General features: G+C 42.4%; 3 protein-coding genes across 3 annotated transcripts; all 3 read right to left on the bottom strand.

Moving 5' to 3' along the window:
* Positions 1–2097: 2097 nt before the first annotated feature.
* On the bottom strand, positions 2098–4999 carry hoxa9a (homeobox A9a). Its single transcript, XM_042506397.1, has 2 exons — positions 3484–4999; positions 2098–3117 (listed from the first exon to the last, which is right to left on the bottom strand). The coding sequence occupies exons 1-2, from the start codon at positions 4034–4036 to the stop codon at positions 2873–2875; spliced, it is 798 nt and encodes a 265-aa protein (XP_042362331.1). The 5' UTR covers positions 4037–4999; the 3' UTR covers positions 2098–2872.
* A 2785-nt stretch (positions 5000–7784) lies between these two features.
* Positions 7785–10544, bottom strand: LOC121957750 (homeobox protein Hox-A10). Its single transcript, XM_042506508.1, has 2 exons — positions 9680–10544; positions 7785–8772 (listed from the first exon to the last, which is right to left on the bottom strand). Exons 1-2 carry the CDS (start codon positions 10542–10544, stop codon positions 8498–8500), a joined length of 1140 nt encoding a protein of 379 aa, XP_042362442.1. The 3' UTR covers positions 7785–8497.
* A 5100-nt stretch (positions 10545–15644) lies between these two features.
* Positions 15645–18118, bottom strand: hoxa11a (homeobox A11a). Its single transcript, XM_042506684.1, has 2 exons — positions 17408–18118; positions 15645–16606 (listed from the first exon to the last, which is right to left on the bottom strand). Exons 1-2 carry the CDS (start codon positions 18066–18068, stop codon positions 16374–16376), a joined length of 894 nt encoding a protein of 297 aa, XP_042362618.1. The 5' UTR covers positions 18069–18118; the 3' UTR covers positions 15645–16373.

The following is an 18118-nucleotide window of genomic DNA, read 5'->3' as shown; positions in this document are numbered from 1 at the left end:
GCGTTAAAAATGTAAATCAGAAAACGGTGTATGTTCATGTTTGCCTAATAGCACTGCTATTAAACAACTTGCTCAGGATGATTCACGTCTACAAAGCCGTATAAAAACATCAGTGAAAGACAAACACTGCACAGAGAGCGTACATCTGAATGCAGAGGCAGTTATCCAGCAGTCACTGTGCGCTAACTGTTTCAGTCCTCCCTGCAGAGCCGCAGGCTGGAGACGCAGCTTCTGCACAGAGACTGTAAAAAGGTGTGAAATTATTTTCCTGGACTCTTAAAAATGTTACTGCAGTTTATCCCCCAGTGCAGGTTCATTAGGGAGGAGTGTTAAAAGTGGTAATGTTGTGAAACAGTGTCGCCACCCTCTGGTGACTGGTGGGGACTGCAGGGAAGAGAGGCAGCAGTGCGCAGGCGTCTCTTTTTCTGTTTTCTGCTGTAATCCGGGGAAATACAAAACAAAAGTCAAAGAAATTACGCTCAAAAGGTAAAGTTACGTTTCTTCGGTTGCGATTTCACGCAAAGGGCGGATGACTTCCAACAGACTTGTCCAGATGTACTTCGAGAAAAGTATCACCTATAGGCCCACCACTGCGTTTGAAGCTGGCTGCTGGCTTTATTGCTCCTTCTCCTTTAGGACGGGCCCAGCTGAAGGAGCAGAGGGCGGAAGGTTCCCAGGTAGAAACAAAGGATCGCTCCAAATGACCGTGAGTCCTGCGCGTCCCCGTCGGGGAGAATCCAATAAAGCTGATCATTTCCGCTCGGCCTTTTGTCCAGAGAGCAGTCCCACAGAAAGAGAAGAAAAAAACAAATGGGTGCCATTCTGGAAACGGCCTAATTGTGTCTGGGCGGCCATAAAGCCATTAAAACTGGAATGCCAGACAGTATAGCAGACCAGGCGTTTTATTGCACTGTCTCTGGTCGAGTCTTTGAAGTTTGGGTCCATCTGCGTCCCCGAACGCGTCACAACAGCGCTCCAGTTTAAGTCCGAGTTACCTTCTAACTACAATCAGTTTGTGTGCAGCCTTTAATGAGAACTAAATGACCTGGTGTGTGTGACAGAGCCGTGCTAGTCTCAGATCGACCATGAGCTCTTAGCAGCTCTGCACCACACTGGATTTACTGCGTCTCCTATTTTCTATGTCCGTGTGCCAAATATTTCCTACAACATGCTGAGACTTGAACCAGCCTTACAAACACAGAGGCCATATTTTTTAAACTAAACCTCCTCTCTAAACCTTTGGGATAAGACTCTTTTAGGTCACGTTGCGTTTCAAATTTCCTGGTGCTGTTTCATTTCATAATATTTATTCATAAGCCGTTCCCGTTGTAAATTGGCTGTGTTGACATGGCGCTAATGACGGAGCTTTGGGCTGAGCGGCCTTGTCATATCTGACCTGCACAGCAGCAACATCGGCTGCATTATTTTGGGCTTCAGCTGTCGAAGCTCTCGATGTCTTTTTTTGTTTTGTGTCCTCTCGCCTCGCAGCGCTTTGCACCCCATAAAAGGTTATAGCGGTAATTGTCTTTTATGGCTGTATACAGCTAACAACATCCTCTGCCAAGACGCAGCTCTGTCCCCAATCCAGAAACACACACACACTCACACACATATTCACCTATAGGTGTGTGTGTGTGTGTGTGTGTGTGTGTGTGTGTGTGTGTGTGTATTTTAATTGATGTGTGATTAATTATTAACACCTGTTAAAAATGTAAATTTGCACGAATGTTCAAATATCTCAATACATTTGTATATTTTCTGTAGGTATTTTCGAGTGTTTGTGGTGTGTGTGTGTGTGTGTGTGTGTGTGTGTGTGTGTGTGTGTGTGTGTGTGTGTGTGTGTGTGTGTGTGTGTGTGTGTGTGTGTGTTGAGCGGTAACCTTCATATTTTTTTTTTTGCAGTGCGAAAAAACAACAAAACAAGCCTTTCTGGACTGCAATATTTCGCAAACTAAGACATAATAAAAACACATAATTCATTTCGATGTGAGGCCAGAATGAAATAAAAATATATCCTGCATGCATTCGCAGATATAATTTGTTTTATTTAATAAATAAAGTACAAATTACATTTGTGAACCAAAAGTCAGACGGTCAGCAGACCGTGAGGTATTCAATAAGTAGCCTACAGTGTTTTTATTTAATTTTCTCTCACTAACAAACATTATGTAATGTTACTCCCTGAAATTCATAGTTCAGCATCTAATGCAAGCAAATCTACTATAACCCGCCATCGGGAAAAAAAAATAGGTCATTGTAGGTAGTTGAAAGACATAGGTAGTCAATCGTGTCATGTGATATAGCTTCTATAATATTAATTTAGGGCCTAGTATTTTCAGCATTTTCAAGTGGTTTATGAGGTTTACGCACCTACTTCAAAATGCGATCAGACTCAGTTCTACGGCTCCAATGTTAGATTCAAACTCATGGTCATCAGTCATAGGTCTAATCAGTAAGGGAGAAACAACAATAAAAAATTAATACATTTTTACAAACTATACGCTCAGGTGACTCTGCGACAGACAACGAATAGAGCTACAAAACCAGGACACACACACAGCTACAAACATCCATACACAAACAAGCACAGGGACCAGGCCAACTAATTCACTTTAACGAGGTATTAATTCAAATTAACATAAGAAAAAAAACAACAAAAACGTGTGGGCACCGGTAAAATTGTGCAATATAAAGGCATCAAACTGAAGCCCAACATGCTTTTTTTTTTACAAGACAAATAAGCCTAATAGCTTCTGTTATATAGAACAATAAGACGATGAAGTTTAAAAACAAGGTCCAGCAGAGTTAAAGAGCTTCCACGCACAAAGCTCACTAACAACCTAAATACTACATCGACGGTTCAGTCAGTCAGTCAGTCAGTCTCTTTCGGTCCACCGTCTTTATTAAACTTCTTCATCTTCATCCTGCGGTTCTGGAACCAGATTTTAACCTGTCTCTCGGTGAGGTTTAACAGCCTCGCCACCTCGTACCTACGGTCTCTGGTCAGGTAGGTGTTAAAGAGGAACTCTTTCTCCAGCTCCAGGATCTGGTGCTTGGTGTACGGACAGCGCTTTTTTCTCGTGGCACTCGCGTGGAGCCAGTTGGACACTGGGTTATCTGGAAAGAGTGGGGTGCGACAGTGGTGTGAGGGTCCGGTGCCGAGTCAGATATAAAAACAAACATCCAGCATTTAAAAAAAAAAAAAAAAAAAAAAAAAATCCAATTATTTTGATGAAAGGAAAATGACTTGACAGATATAACCGCCTCTAAAACATCCTCCTTGTTTCTCTCTGCACACTTTAAAAGCTGCAATCTAATATAGCAATGGGAGCTGGGCCATTAACAGTCCCCCATAAGGAAATGGCACGTTCAGAATGGCATCTGTTCAGACGCGCACCCCCATCACGCACCCCAGTCCTAACAGCTTTATGCGGTATAAATAGTAGGTAGACTATAAACCTAAAGGACTCTGCAGCGACTTACTTGGATCGAGGCCCGGTTTCTCTTCACCTTCACCGCTTATGTCCCCTGCCTGGCCGGACAGTGCGTCCTTTTCCCCCGGTGATGCCGTCGCCACCGTGCCGTTGGCGTAATCGGAAAGCAGCAGCGCGGTGTGGGAGCCCGGCAGCGCGCCGTCAACTCGCGTCCCCAAACCCTCTGGTTTGATTCCGTAGTGATGGCTGGTCGGTAATCCGGCCATTGGCAGCGAACCGGACATGGGCTCCAGCAGCCACGACTGATAGCGACCATCAGTATCTGCACCGACCGGGCCTTGGGGATGCCCATAGTGGTGATGATACACAGACGAGACGCTACCCGGGAACTGAGCCGGGACGTGGCTCCAAGACGGCCCGAACACCGGCGCTTTGGACGGGAAGGTGCATGTCCCTAGCTCGCTGTGGTCGTTAATGGAGGCGGACTGTCTAGAGTGCTGGAGCCCGGGACCGGAGGGGTATCTCGGCACAGAGAGCTCCTCGCTCTCGGGTAGAATGAGGGAATCGACGTAGTAACTAGTCAGTGTTCCGGATGTCGACATGGCAGAAAAATGATACGTTCACATGTACGCAGTCATACAACAGATACATGCAAAAGTAAAAACGGCGCGCACACACACACTCAGACACACACATACACACGCAGTAAACCCAGCCTCACAAAATAACAATGTGGAGAAATCAAGTAGCAACTTGGCCCCACAGAGAACTACAGTGGGCTAGTAATGGGGAGACAGGCTGCCATGCCATTGGGTAGCCGGCGCACGTGATCATAAAGGCTGAACAATAAAGGATAAATCAATCCCTTTGGTCATTAAATACTCACCCGCTCCTCTATAACAACCTCTAGTTTTAAAGCTAAGAATGATCAAGATATGAGTTAGATCTGTTATCTGTGACACGGAAAATATGAATGACTGAATGGAAAACATCTTTTACAGTATCTCAAACTGCCGCTGCTCTTAAAACCACTTCTTGGTTATCCAAAACGATACAGTATGTTTTTGGAGGCCTTATTTTACGAGGTACTTTATAGGACACGTAAGCACCCTACCATTGCTGTTCACCAAAACACATTTTAACCACCAGTATATTAAAGAAACGTAGCAGGTCAGAGCTGAAACTGTATCTCAAATTACAACGAGGCTATACGGATTACATTCTTCTTTATTTTTGCTCCTTTTCGGCCATCAGACATCTTCCAATGCCCGTATATTATATATATGCCCCTTTGTTCAAACATTAAACATATTTTGCAGAAAACACGCCAATAGACAAACGGGTCACATCTAATACTCAACTAAATAATAATTTTCAGTTTAACTTTTAGCCATACAAAATATATTTTTGTAGGCATATGCTGGTTTAAAAACAATTTAAAAACAAAGGCTTAAATGATTATTTTTTTGTTGTTGTTATTTTTCTAAAATAACGGTATTTCGTGATTCAGACAACGATTTTCCACGTCTCTGTATATTCTGGCGCAACATTTCTTACATCTAATAATCCAGGTAGCAGAATATGTAGTTTTATCGAAGATAGTACAGGACTGTGTACATTTCTTATAGTTGAAAAAAAAAAACCCCAATACATTTATTATTAATAACTATTTCTTTCTTTAACTGTTAGAATGTTTTATTTTTACATTTTCAGTCAGGTTAATAAAAAGAAAATAGAAGCAGAGCTATTTCAAAGTTTTTCCTATTAGTTTAAGTTATAGACTATTCGTTTGGCGATGTAAAAGCACTATCCTATATATAATAAATAAAATAATAACAACTAGCCCATTACTGCATATCATAATATAACAATAATTATTATTATTAGAATAATTACTAAAAAGCCCATTACTGCATGTTATAATAAAAAATAAAAACATTTACTAAATAGCACATAACTCCATATAAAGAAATATGTTTGTTGTAACATGGTCACAAAAATTGAAAATACAAATATGTAATAACAAATTAAAATTAGCAAATGAAATAAAAATAAATCTGATGAAAACTTATTATTGACGCACCGAATTGAAGCGCAACAGTCGAATATTTATTGGATATTTTCCGAATAACATTGATAGCGGTTTTCCCTGCTCAAACTACCGTTTAACCCGTTTATTATTTAGACCGCCGTTATCACTTGTATGGGCCTATATGCTGCCATCAACAAACCGGCTCCAATGCCAGCAAACAGCCAGTGCGTCGGTGTAACGTTACACTTAAATAGAGCTAAAAATACATGCGTAATGTGGTGCTTGTGGTTTCCTCCTTTTAAAATTAAATGGTGCGAGTAGTGGCGAACACCAGGAGAAAACAGCACATCTTAAATATATAGTAGAGATTGAGATTGATATTATAAAAATGTGAAACAAATAAAATAAAAATATTTAAACAGCTAGAAAATGCCCGATAGATGCGTTAAGATTAAAATACTTTAATTGATAAATGCGTAAATGCTGACACAAATTACATTTAACTGAAAATATATTGTTGCAACACAATATTCACAATTTACTGAGAGTGTCTGAATATTACAGAAATGCTTTAATAAACTAAACTAAATGCGGGTTTTCACAAAAATGTGGTAGCTGTGTGCGTAAAAACGTCCACAACATCCTTAACTCAACCCCACATTGCAGATCACGAAAGATCACAAAGCAGCAACCTTGAGATTTCGCACATTACGCTGCGTGTTTTATTTATTAAATAAACGGATAGCTTGGCCAACACCCAACAAGGCCACAGGCGATCAAACACACAGGAATTCTCTCCACTTATTGCATTTAGAAGAAGATCACACAGGGGAAAAGGGACAAGCTGTCCATAATGTGCACTCTGGTTGCAAGCTATCACCTCACCGGTAGTTGCACATTATTTGGTCAACAGACATCAAACAAGCCGAGGGGGGAAAGGAGCGGCTGTGCGCCTATTTGTGCACTAAAAGTTAGAATAGACAAACACCTTCAGGGGAGGAAAAGACGCCACTTTGCCAATGGCTCTCAGGCTGTAAACCTAAATCAGGGTGTTTTTTCACCCAGTTTACCGCAGGGGCTATTCACTTCTTTTGCCTCTGCAGATAACAGCCTGTCTGGCGGATCTAAATATCGCCATAAAGCCCTTCCCCTCCTTTTGTCTGAGCCACTATTGCGCAGCGGAAGCATCCGGTCTCATTGCCCACGGAGGTCGCTGTTGCCCCATTCACCTTCCCCTTCCCCTCCACTGCAGTGGTCGTAACCGAGGCCTTGTCTGGCGTGTCTGCGTCACTACTACTCACGGAAAACACTCACGGCTTTACCCTTAATCCCAAGTCTACGACGCATATACTGCAGCTCTGCTTTGATCACGTTTAAATTCAGCACACATGCCCAACACGTATCTTAATCACGAAAAAAGGAAAACATTTCAGGAGACAGGTTAAGAATACACACAACAGCCAGCCAGTCACCCCCTCCCTCCTCTGAGCTATAAAGCCAGAACATGCTTCCAAAACACCTCTCCACAATTTCCACCAAATCCCATCATCTTTATGTCCCAGATTTGCTTTCCTTTTGCTTTCGATGTGTGCAACTGGGGCAATTAAGACAGTTTCATGTTGCAGAGTTAGAAAAGGACCCCAACAACATGAAACTACCTAAACCACTCGACAGTCGATCCGGGCCTCAAGTGAAACACAATCAGCCAATTCATAATGGTCGTCGGTCCCGTCATCAAGTGTCCAAAACAAAAAAAAAAAATCGTCTGAGAGAGTATTTGTACACACTACAGTGAAAGCCGGTGCAACAAGGCGCAAAATTGTGCAAATTCACAATGATAAATAAACTTACCCAATCCTCGTTAATCCCAGTATTGCCAAACTTAAGCAGAAGATAATGTTTTATCCACAGTGTGTCTGTACAGTTCAGATTTCTAGCTGAGAGCCGGGCCTCCTCTCCGTCTGAAAGGCTCTCCCACGAATGAAGCAGCTCTTAGAGGAGAGGGAGAAAGCTCATATACCAGCCAGTCATAAAACTCTACAATAGCCGGCTGGGCATGCAGCTAGACGGCTTATAGCCTAATACCTTAATTATTTCCGATTGCCATTACATTAGCCTCTAGAAACATTTCGGAGCCGGTTCACAAAAACCAGTGACATCCAGGCGATGGAGCACATATTATTTTGGATTTTGGATTTGAAACAAAGCCCTTTTTTCTTCTTGTGTAGAATACACGTCGACTAAAATAAAAAATAGTTAAATAAAATAGTATATGAATCCAGAGTACAAAAATACAAGCTGCTACTCCTCAATGCGAGCTGATAATTTATTAAGCATTACACAAAATCACAGTCATATGTACACAGAAATATACAATAAAAACATTCCTACTTCACTTTGTACACCGTTTTTTTCGTGTAAACGTCCTCAACGTGATTAAAAGATTCAATTCATACATTTAGCTCATACATAGAATAGGCCTATATCATGGTAGACTACATCTAATGGTCAAAGGTGAATTATTCTCCCCTTGGTGATACATGGACGTTATATTCCAGACTGGTTTAAAAATTGCGTAAAAAATGTACGAAATCTTTATCTCATGCATATCCAATTAAAGTAAAATTTATATTTGTTTGATTAAATTTAGGGAATAATTATTTGCCAGCGGTGGCAGGAAAAGTGGGCAATTTAATGTGTTTTTTCTTTAATTGCGTTAATTTAACTCCACTGACGACACTATCCAACCATACGACAGAGGTGACAGAAACAGATCGACAATACAAAAACACAACATCAGAAAACAATCGAATAGAACTCATAACATTCATGTTTTCCTTTTTCTTATTCTCGTTGCTCACAGAGGACGATGACTTGAAGCGTTTCTGGAAATAAAGGAAAGTTGTACCCCCACAGTGAAATGAGTCATTATATGGTGAGGAAGGGTGGTGGTGGTGGAGGAGGAGGGTGGGTGGGTGGATGTCATTGATTTCACCAGTTATCTTCTATTTCAATGTGATCACCTTGTTCATCATGAAAATCCGTAGTTGGACGTGAGCTCCCGGATCCTGTTTTCCCGCGTCATTTTCTTAAGTTTCATCCTGCGGTTCTGGAACCAGATTTTAACCTGTCTGTCCGTCAGGTGGACGCTTTTACTGATCTCTAGGCGGCGCTCTCGGGTCAGGTACATGTTGAAGAGGAACTCCTTCTCCAGCTCCAGTGTCTGATGCTTGGTGTATGGACAGCGTTTCTTCCGGCCGCTTTTTGCTGTCAGCCAGTTGGCCGTGTTTTCACTTTTTGGGTCTCCTAGAGAAAATCGCAGAGACAGGGTATTACGCACTGCACAACGTGTGTGTGTGTGTGTGTGTGTGTGTGTGTGTGTGTGTGTGTGTGTGTGTGTGTGTGTGTGTGTGTGTGTGTGTCACACAGGGAGAAAAAGGGGGCAAGGAGTGTGTTTGTGTTTATGGTTATACACATTACAGTAGCACTGCTTTTACGCACTGCAACATGAGGGACTGTGTGTGTGTGTGTGTGTGTGTGTGTGTGTGTGTGTGTGTGTGGTGTGTATTATGGGTAAAGTATGGCTGCGTTGTTAAGCACACCAGACTTGGAGTTGGAACGCCAGTATAATAATGTGAAAATATGATATCAGTTTACACCATAACCAGTAAAACAACAACATCGTTTAGTGTAATAAACAGTAACAAAAAAATTAAACTAAATAAAAAAGATACAAAATATACAAAAGGAAAATACAAAAGGCCTACATAAATACACGTAGGCCTATTTACGAATACATTTTACGCAGCGCTCAAAATAAAAAATTAATACTAGCTATGGCAAAATGTACTTAAAATTGATTATATTGTATGTATGCATTTCAAAAAAATTATTTAGCTTTCCATTAAACTACAGGATTGCTTAAATAAGCCAAATCTAGCTTTGCCTCTCAAGGCTCGATTCATTTTCAATTTTACGCATAATATCTCGGTGCGTATTCATGCATATTCTATTTTAAAGCACTCATGCTATAACCAACTTGGATACAAAAGACTTAGAGGCAATAATATGTAAATGCAAAGTTTCCATACACGAGTCTTGACATGTCACTGCAAGTCTAACCAGTAAAATACAACTTCACGGGTGCCATAAAATCCGCCACTCTACCTGCAAACAACATTGCGGGACCACACCTATGATGAACTGTGCTTACCTTTGGTGGTCTTTGCTGATCTGTCTTTGTCATGCTCTTCTGTCTCGTCAGCTGAGGAGGCTTCTGCATCCGAGGACTCGCGTGCCTCCTCGGTCCCCGGTGCAGCGTGAGGCTGCAGGTCTGCGTTTCCCGAGGACACGGGCTCCTCGGTGTTCCTCCCTTCCTGCGCCGTGGCTGGAGCAGCAGTCGAGGTTGGTGGCGTATGGAAGCGAGCAGGAGCAACGGGGTGTAGGCCAAAATGAGAATGGGAAGGGTTCGGCTGGGGGCCGTTGGTGTTGTAAAGTTTATGAGAATGTGCGTGCGTCTGAGACAAGCGGAAGTAGCCCGGCACAGGCACTGAGCCCCCGCCGCCGCCGCAATCGGTAACTGTACAAGAACTCGAACCGAGGCCGGCTGTAGTTAACCTAGAATATGTCAGATCTTCGGCGGTGGAGGCTTTAGGGCACTTGGGCTGCTCATACAGGCAGTAGGTGCTCTCTTCCTTAATATTCTGCGGGAACGAGCAGGGCGCGACCTGGGGACCCACCGGGTGCTCTTGGTCCATTCGACATGACCTCTGCGCGTCCATCCACATCTCCATGCCAGACATGTACGCGCCAGAGGCGGAAACCACGTTTTGGGGACCCACATCGCTCCGCTTACCCATACCTGGGAAGTATCCATAGTTGTGTAGTCCGTAAGGCACTTCCGAAGCGGTGCTGTGAGGCACGCACACCGCGCTCCCAGCGTAGTGACCTCCGCCGCTCTCGGTGCGGCCACTGATCAGAGAATCCACTAAAAACGCATTTCCTGACGGGCTGTCCGAACATGACATTATTGTGGTGTATTTTGGCGAAGGGAGAAGATAGCCCTTTCTGGCTGACATTTCTTGTGCAAAACATGCTGGATATGATTAGAGGCACCCCCCCTCTCCGCCGTGCGGGCTGTAAAACCAATGGAAATGCTGGAAGATGGGCAGTCCCTCCCACTCCGCTGCTACGTAGCAGCCGGAGCGATATCCATCATGGAGCTGAGGCAGAGAAAGGAGGCAGCACAGCAATCAGTGTGTTCCCTCACCTCGCCTTAATGCACCACCATTACCCTGTAGAAGGGGCGAGGTCCATCACGATATAAAGTTTGAAAATACCTATTTATTTTTTTAGAGGCATTTCATTAATAAATTCTTTAAATAAGTTTGAAATCACTTCACTGAAATAACTCAACAAACCGACACATGGTGTCTGAAGCACTGCTTGCCTCATATGCAAATCAAATGGTAAAACAAATCTCAGAATACATTATTAGCCAGTGCAACACAGATGGAAGAACCCGTTTTATAAAAGTCTCATGGAAGCGATAATGAAACAAAAATCCAAGTACTTCCGTTACAAACACTCTTAAAATACTAGTCTACATTGGACAGATGTGGGCTTAAGGTGGCCAATCAAGTTTAAAAATACAGGCTGCAGAAATCCACCAACACAGACATATAGCAAAGCAATGGGATTTACAGGTAATAAAATGTTTTTTGGCCTTTCGCGATATGACTCGGCAAAAAGCCGCTTTATATGGTGTATCCTTTAGCCTTAGGACAGTCTGAGCTCCTCCGCACTAAAAACAAAGGTGTTAAGACTAATGTTGCCTGCAGATAGGGCGACTAATATCAAACACACCTACTTAAATACGTATTGTTTGCTTTGTTTTTGTTTTTTGTTTAATTATTGTTAAATAATCATCTCTGAAGCACTTAATATCAAGTTTGCATCGTTGAACTGTTTTTGTGGGTTTTTATGTACTCACAAAATGTTATATTATTGACTGTATTACATCTTAAACAAACCTTTTTGACTTGAGGTTTTTGACAAATATTTGATTGTGTAAAATCACCAATCAAGATTAACGAAGCTACCCAGTGTCACCGGCAATTAAGAGCAATAAAAGTTACAGTAACGAAAAACAAATAGACGTTTATACATGAAAGTATTGTAATGTTAGTCGAATTGCTTCACCCTTTAAATAATAAATTCCTAAAATACCATAGGCTATGTAACAGGATATACAATAACCCCCTTTCACTATAGGCTCTGGGTTTCTCGTCATAATATTAAACTTCCCGCATATAATTTTACATTTCACCATAAACATGACATATTTTAGGAGATATGTTTAATTTGTATGATCAGTATTTGTTATCATAACGGTTCTATTACTGTTGTGTTTTGGGTTTTTGGGGTTTTTTTTGTTGTTTCCTCACTATTATAGGAGACGGAAATGAATTCATCTGTATCCAGCTGGTCATTACGCACAACACACTCACACACAATAAGAGGTTAAACATACATGCACTTTCGTTCAGAGGTTAAAAGAAGAAAGATGATTATGCGAGAGTTATAGATAAACGGTGCGGTTAAGCTAAATCACATTTAAAATTTCCATCAAAAGTTAAAATAATTAAATTTGTTCAACTGCCAAAGTACTGATCACGGCGCTGAGCATGTAACAGGCACAATGTACCAAAGCAGAGCAGGCATAAAGCTTTGCACATACAAGTCATCCTGTCGGTCCAATTTGGGGCAATAAGGGCCACAATAAAACTCTCCTTCCATCTCGTAGTGTCCTTGGCCATGTGCACTCCATTGCTCTCTCCAGGTTGAAGTTAATCTCGGCCAGCTTTGCCATTACCAGGCCCAGGTGGCCGCGAGCCCCCCTGGGTTTTTTGTTTGCAGCCTGTTGTACTGAAATGAGGAAATTTGGGAGAAATTCATAAATTGAGCCCATTTAGGTTTTCAAACGCTCCGCCACTGACAGCTCATTTAAGGACACGGGCTTAGATTTTTTTTTTTAGCGTGTCGACGGTGGACGTTTGTCAATCGCTGCAGCTCAAAACGCACATATTTCAAATGGCTTAAATGACTGGAAGTTAGCTGAACATTATTTATGCGAACATTAATACGATACAATACTCTATTTGAAAAGCAAAATGATATGTTGTAAAAATATATTAAGCTAAGAGCTTTTCTGCAGTGCGGGGGATTAAAAAGGACGCGCGCAGAGCATTTGCGCCTTTTAGGTAATCCCCCCACAAAAAAAAAAAAAAAAAAAAATCACTATAATTTGGACCTATACTAAATAAACACAAACTAACAGCAATAAGTTCGAAGCGTGTGTACTCTCTCCAGTGGCCTGCCCCTTATGGGAAATATGAGCCAGTTAGGAAACTAAATACATCAATTAATTATCTGTGCCCAGTATTAAATTGTTTTGGCCTGCACACACTTCATGGTGTTGTACTGGCACGGAGGCCTATCGATATCTTGGTGTTACAGTTATTAATTGTAGCTATTAAATCTTCATTTTCACAGCTGCCCGGCTATTATATCCTCAAAACAGTTTACTCTGACCACTGGCTTTGATCCGGCCCATATAATCGTGGCCAAAGAGGCCGTTTGAGTCGTATCATGTTCGTCCCGAGTGCAGTTATGAACAATAATGCGGCGTTTTATTACATCCAGCGGAAGCATTTATTTTTCACGAGAGACAAAGGAGAAAGAGACTCGGTCCACACGCATTAAGGGGTCCAGAATAGCCACTCGCCACACGGACTGACACCGAATAGCCTCACAGCAGCGCAGCTCTGTATCTATGACAGGAAGGAAAAGGAGACGTTGCCCTATCACAATCAAATTGACCTTTTTTCTAATAGCAGCTTTTATCCACTTGGCACGTACATAGAATAATGTGTTTTGGAAGGACGTCAGATTTTGTTAGCGGATTCTTTGAAGAGGAAGAAGAAGAATACAAGCCAGCTGCTGTGATTTAAGATGAGCTGCATTAGCATGAGAACCATCTGTAAAATGAAATCATTTGTTTTGTATCCAGCACCCGCTGCTTACTGTTGTATCGTTAAGATACTCGCTGTATCCATTTTTAATAATTAAGGCAGACTTTCCCAAAATCAAAAACATTTGTGGTTCAACTGGACGGATCTCTCCAGGTACAAGCCCGAGTCGTGCTATACTTCAACCATTAAAAAGCTCAAGCTCAGCACAATGAATAGCACATGCAGCATGAAGGCTTGGCACAGATGTGTTGCCTTATTAGGGCCCCCAGGAAGACTTTCTCTACCGCACGGCCCAGTGAGCACCAGAGAAATGTGGAAACTAAACACAAAACTGCTCCTATCTCCAACTAACAAGCCTTGCATGCAAGAGGAGAGTAATTGCTGGACATTCAGATTGACGCAACAGAGCAAAAATGCTCCAAGCTGCGTTCACAACAACTTTTACCTGTTTGCATTCGAGGTGAAAAACCCCACGGCCATGACATTGGTCCCAACAGCGCCGCCCGGTGGTGGAGCAGGGCCTAATCCTGAGTGCAGCCGTCGCCACTAAACTGATTCGAGGTGGATAAACCACGCGAGGGGGAAAAGCCTCTGAAATGAAGTCGATGCAGCAAACAAGCAGAGGCTTCTCCTATCCGTCCTCTCCCTGTCGTTGCTCTCGCCTCCTTGGTAACACAGTTAATAACCTTGGGTCTCAGACGGTTTATTGCACTGCACTCCAATTGTACAAATGCCCCAGACTCTCAGACAGCTTTTATGGCCGCGTTGCTGCGGCAACGGGGAGGATGTCCCGTAATTAGGGACGGAATTCCAGCGCGCAGTAAAGGATGCGCAAGGCAAGGCCGGACTATGGCAGAGAGAGGCAACCATAAACTTCAGCCTCTCTCCCCCGCGTTTATGGCCCTTTTGACTGTCATATATGAACGCCAATGCGCTGCGGCTAGCTCCCATAAACACAGAGATAACAACAGCAAATATGGCGACCCTCGCCAAAGGAGACTGCTGTTGGAAGAGCGTTTCCAAAGCCAATCAGCGAAATGACAGCTTGCACACATACACAAACTACAGAGAGAGAGAGAGGGGAACAGATTGAGAAATGAATAAAAAGCTGTGTACATGGCAAAATCCTAAATGTTTGGCGACAATAAATGTTATTGAGATATATAAAGTTTGATCTACGAGTGTTTCAACAACAAAGATTTCCTTTAGATGGAATGCAAGAGTTGTAAAATATCCTATATTGCTCAAAATATTGAGGGAGGTTTGAACTAATTGCAAAAATTAATAGCACAAACAAAATTTGAGAGCGCAAGAATGCCATTCGTTTTATTTCAAACCTTTTCGATCCATGGGAGCCTATAATTAAAAATCTAAGGTCATTTAAAAGCATTTCACAAGAATTGACAATGTCATTAATAAATTTGTCACTTAATGGACTTTTATTTTAAATGTATGACATAAAAATATGTTTAGTTTGCATTGTTCGTGCCTCTATCAGGCTGGATGGATTTTAATTTGCATATGAGCCCTTAATTGTGCTGCGCTTCAGTGTTTTTTAAGTGTTTGTTACACTGCAAAGTATCTGACTGGGATAAATCGATAGCAAGTGTGAAGTGAGTGTGTTGATTTTTCGTGTGTAAAATGTTTCACATGCGTATTTTTAGTCACCAAATGTGTTACAGATCTACATTAAAAATATTTGTTGTTTTTTTGTTGTTGTTTTTTTAAGAAAAGTTTGTGGGGGGGGGGGGGGGGGGGCAGAATAACAACGCATAAATATTTTTTCAATTATCTTTTCATTGGTTTTTTATTTGGAAATATAGTATAATACACAACAGTTTGGGCATACCAAGCAATTGATTCAATGCGATGACCCTGACCAGACTTGCCCTGACAGCACACTTGAAAACGTATTTTCTGTAGACTGCAAGTACCAAAGGATCACGAGTCATGACAAAAATATTCTGTGATGCGGTATCAATATTAGACCGAAGAGGGCCCGCTGCATATATACCTGTGTGAATCTGTAGGGCGTGTACCTCAGTGCAACTCCACGCGGATCCAGTGGACGAGCTTATCTCTCTGGTTTTGGCCTGCGTTATCAATGCTTAACTGATAGTCTCAAAAAAAAAAAAAAACGTGGATTTGGGCGTTGAAAGATACGCAAAATATAAATATTGAACAGCCCTCATTGTGCAGGAAAGAAGACAAAAGCTCGCTTTGACGTCAGCCCAAGACACAACACGGAATCCCATAGCCTGTTTGTAATAATGGACTTGGTTAGCCGTGGCGTTAAAGGAGATAGTTAACGAGTGGCTACAAAATAAATAAGCACACAAAACAGAAACACATTACATTCTCATCCGTTCGGACTCATTTGGTCACACCAATATAGATTCAGTTATTAAAGTCACATAGGCGCCATCATCCTAAATTTCTGATTTTAAAAACAGAAAAAAGTTAAATCTTTTGATTACAAAATACACTGGGTCAGTCAATTAGCGACTGCTAATTTGTATGAAAAGAAATGAAACAAGGCGTCTGTGAGTCACAATAATATTAACACGGGCCCTCGCAGGCGCACAGTCTTGGCGAGGATTTAAAAAAAAAATCCTTTTCTACATTTTTCCTCAATACAGAGTCTGGAGAGCAAAAGCAAAGTCCGCAGACTGTCTTAAATCATGCTCACTCTTTGGGTAACTCAGATCGCAGGATACTGTTGTCCTCGAACTTGAAATTAACCATTGAGCAGTGTTGTTGCTGCTGCTGTCTCGGCCACTGTGGTACACAATGTACACAGAGAGTCACAGTCGGAGAGTCTGTCTGTAAACGCAGTCAGCAGAGGACCATGTGAGCTGTTTGCTGATTTGACCCCTAAAGCAGAGGATTAGATGTATAATACTGTAATCTATCTCTGTTCAGTTTCTTCTCCTTCATGCGGCGGTTCTGAAACCAAATCTTCACTTGTCGGTCGGTGAGGTTGAGCATCCGAGACAGTTGCAGGCGTTTCTCCTTGTTAATGTACACACTGAAAAAGAATTCCCTCTCAAGTTCTCTAATTTGATATTTGGAATAAGGGCACCTTTTCTTGCGGGTCCTCTGTCCATCTGGAAGGCACAAAAAAAAGCCGGTCAACGAAATATGTACACATTTCAAATTAGCCATGACTATGTTACAAAAAAAGATTTACACGCCCTGGATGTTGCCCAGATTACGCATAAGGGCGGATTTCCTCTACATAAAGCATTAATAGCAGATTTCCCATTTCAACATTTCAACTGCCACATAGAGAGATATTATATTACGATGGAAAGATTACCAAACCATTCGTGCTGGTTCGCTAGACAATACACTTGGGCTTTGACCTTTTCTAGCAAATGAAAACAACAAGCTGACTTTAAACATGAGCAAATAATAGCAACAGGAAATACACACTGTGCTACATTAGATAGTTAAAGAAAATATTGGTTTTATGGAACATATAAAATGGAAAAAAATGTTTAAATTGGAGTCCATGATAGCTTTAACACAAGTGCCCATGTATGCTAAACCTTAAAGGCACAACCCTCATTACATGCAAGTGCTCCTTTAACGCTAAGAAACCGTGAAACAAGCAAGTTTATAATACATGGAATTAACGCGGCTCTGTATAGGAATTTAAACTGGGTGCTTTTAAAGAAACGTCAGGGAGTGTTATAGAAAAATCACCGGCCTGATGTCTTTCACGGCCAATTTCAATTCCAAACACGTGATCCTGCAGTTTATAACAAAGTTTTGTTGGGGGGTGGGGGGTCTACAGGCCCTCTATAAACCTTATATGCTTATAAAACAGCATATAAAATTTTTAACAGCAGCGCGCAAGATTGCAAACTTTCTCTCATAACCAAGGCGCTGACTTTAATACGTACTGCTGTTGCTGGATTTCTCCTCATTGTTGCCGGAAGATAACTCCGGGCTGCTCGTCTCATCCCGCGGCTCCTTCGCTTCAGTGTCCCTGCACGATGGTGCGTCCTCCGGAGCGGAGCTGGGCTGCTTGACCGACGTTTTGTCCCCTGAGTAGCCGTTCGTGGAGGAGCTTTCAGACGCATTCCCGTACGCCGTTTCGTAAAACTGATCGAAAGCTTGTGGCAGCACGCCATTTCTGCCCACGTTCCCGTAGAAATTAGTGGCAGCGGAGCCGGCGCTGGTGTGGTGGTGGTGATGATGGTAGGCGGCGGCGGCGGCTGCCGGGCTGTTTTTACCGAACATGTCCCCTACGACGGCGGTTTGAGCCGAAAGACAGTCCCGGTGCACCATGTCCTCCGCGGTGGGGTAACCATGGGGCAAGTTCCCCCTGTGCGGCCATTTACCGGACGCTTCAATGGCTGCATAGTCCCTGAACGTCACCTCTCTGACGGGCTGGACCTGCGGCAGGTTAGAGGAGTAGGAGTATGTCATGGGGCGGGTGGACGGGGTCTGGGATAAAAACGAGGGAAGACCGGAGAAATCAGCCCCCGCCGACACGTAGTAAGTGCAACTGGGCAAATACATGTTCGATCCGACGGGGACCCTTTCGTCAAAATCCATCATCGTAGTTCACCCTCTACTATAACTCTATGTTGGGGTTTGATTCCTCTATA

The sequence above is a fragment of the Plectropomus leopardus genome, chromosome 18 (genome assembly GCF_008729295.1).
Source record: "Plectropomus leopardus isolate mb chromosome 18, YSFRI_Pleo_2.0, whole genome shotgun sequence".
Lineage (NCBI taxonomy): Eukaryota > Metazoa > Chordata > Actinopteri > Perciformes > Serranidae > Plectropomus > Plectropomus leopardus.
This window is presented reverse-complemented; position numbering and strand designations above follow the sequence as displayed.

What these genes read in the sequence shown, in the direction of transcription:
- hoxa11a (XM_042506684.1), bottom strand. Translation starts at nt 18,068, where the DNA reads ATGATGGATTTTGACGAAAGGGTCCCCGTCGGATCGAACATGTATTTG. An exon ending in GGAGAAATCCAGCAACAGCA is followed by an intron (nt 16,607 to 17,407) that starts GTACGTATTAAA and finishes TGTGCCTTCCAG; the next exon opens with ATGGACAGAGGACCCGCAAG.
- hoxa9a (XM_042506397.1), bottom strand. Translation starts at nt 4,036, where the DNA reads ATGTCGACATCCGGAACACTGACTAGTTACTACGTCGATTCCCTCATT. An exon ending in GAAACCGGGCCTCGATCCAA is followed by an intron (nt 3,118 to 3,483) that starts GTAAGTCGCTGC and finishes CACTCTTTCCAG; the next exon opens with ATAACCCAGTGTCCAACTGG.
- LOC121957750 (XM_042506508.1), bottom strand. Translation starts at nt 10,544, where the DNA reads ATGTCAGCCAGAAAGGGCTATCTTCTCCCTTCGCCAAAATACACCACA. An exon ending in ATCAGCAAAGACCACCAAAG is followed by an intron (nt 8,773 to 9,679) that starts GTAAGCACAGTT and finishes GATTTTCTCTAG; the next exon opens with GAGACCCAAAAAGTGAAAAC.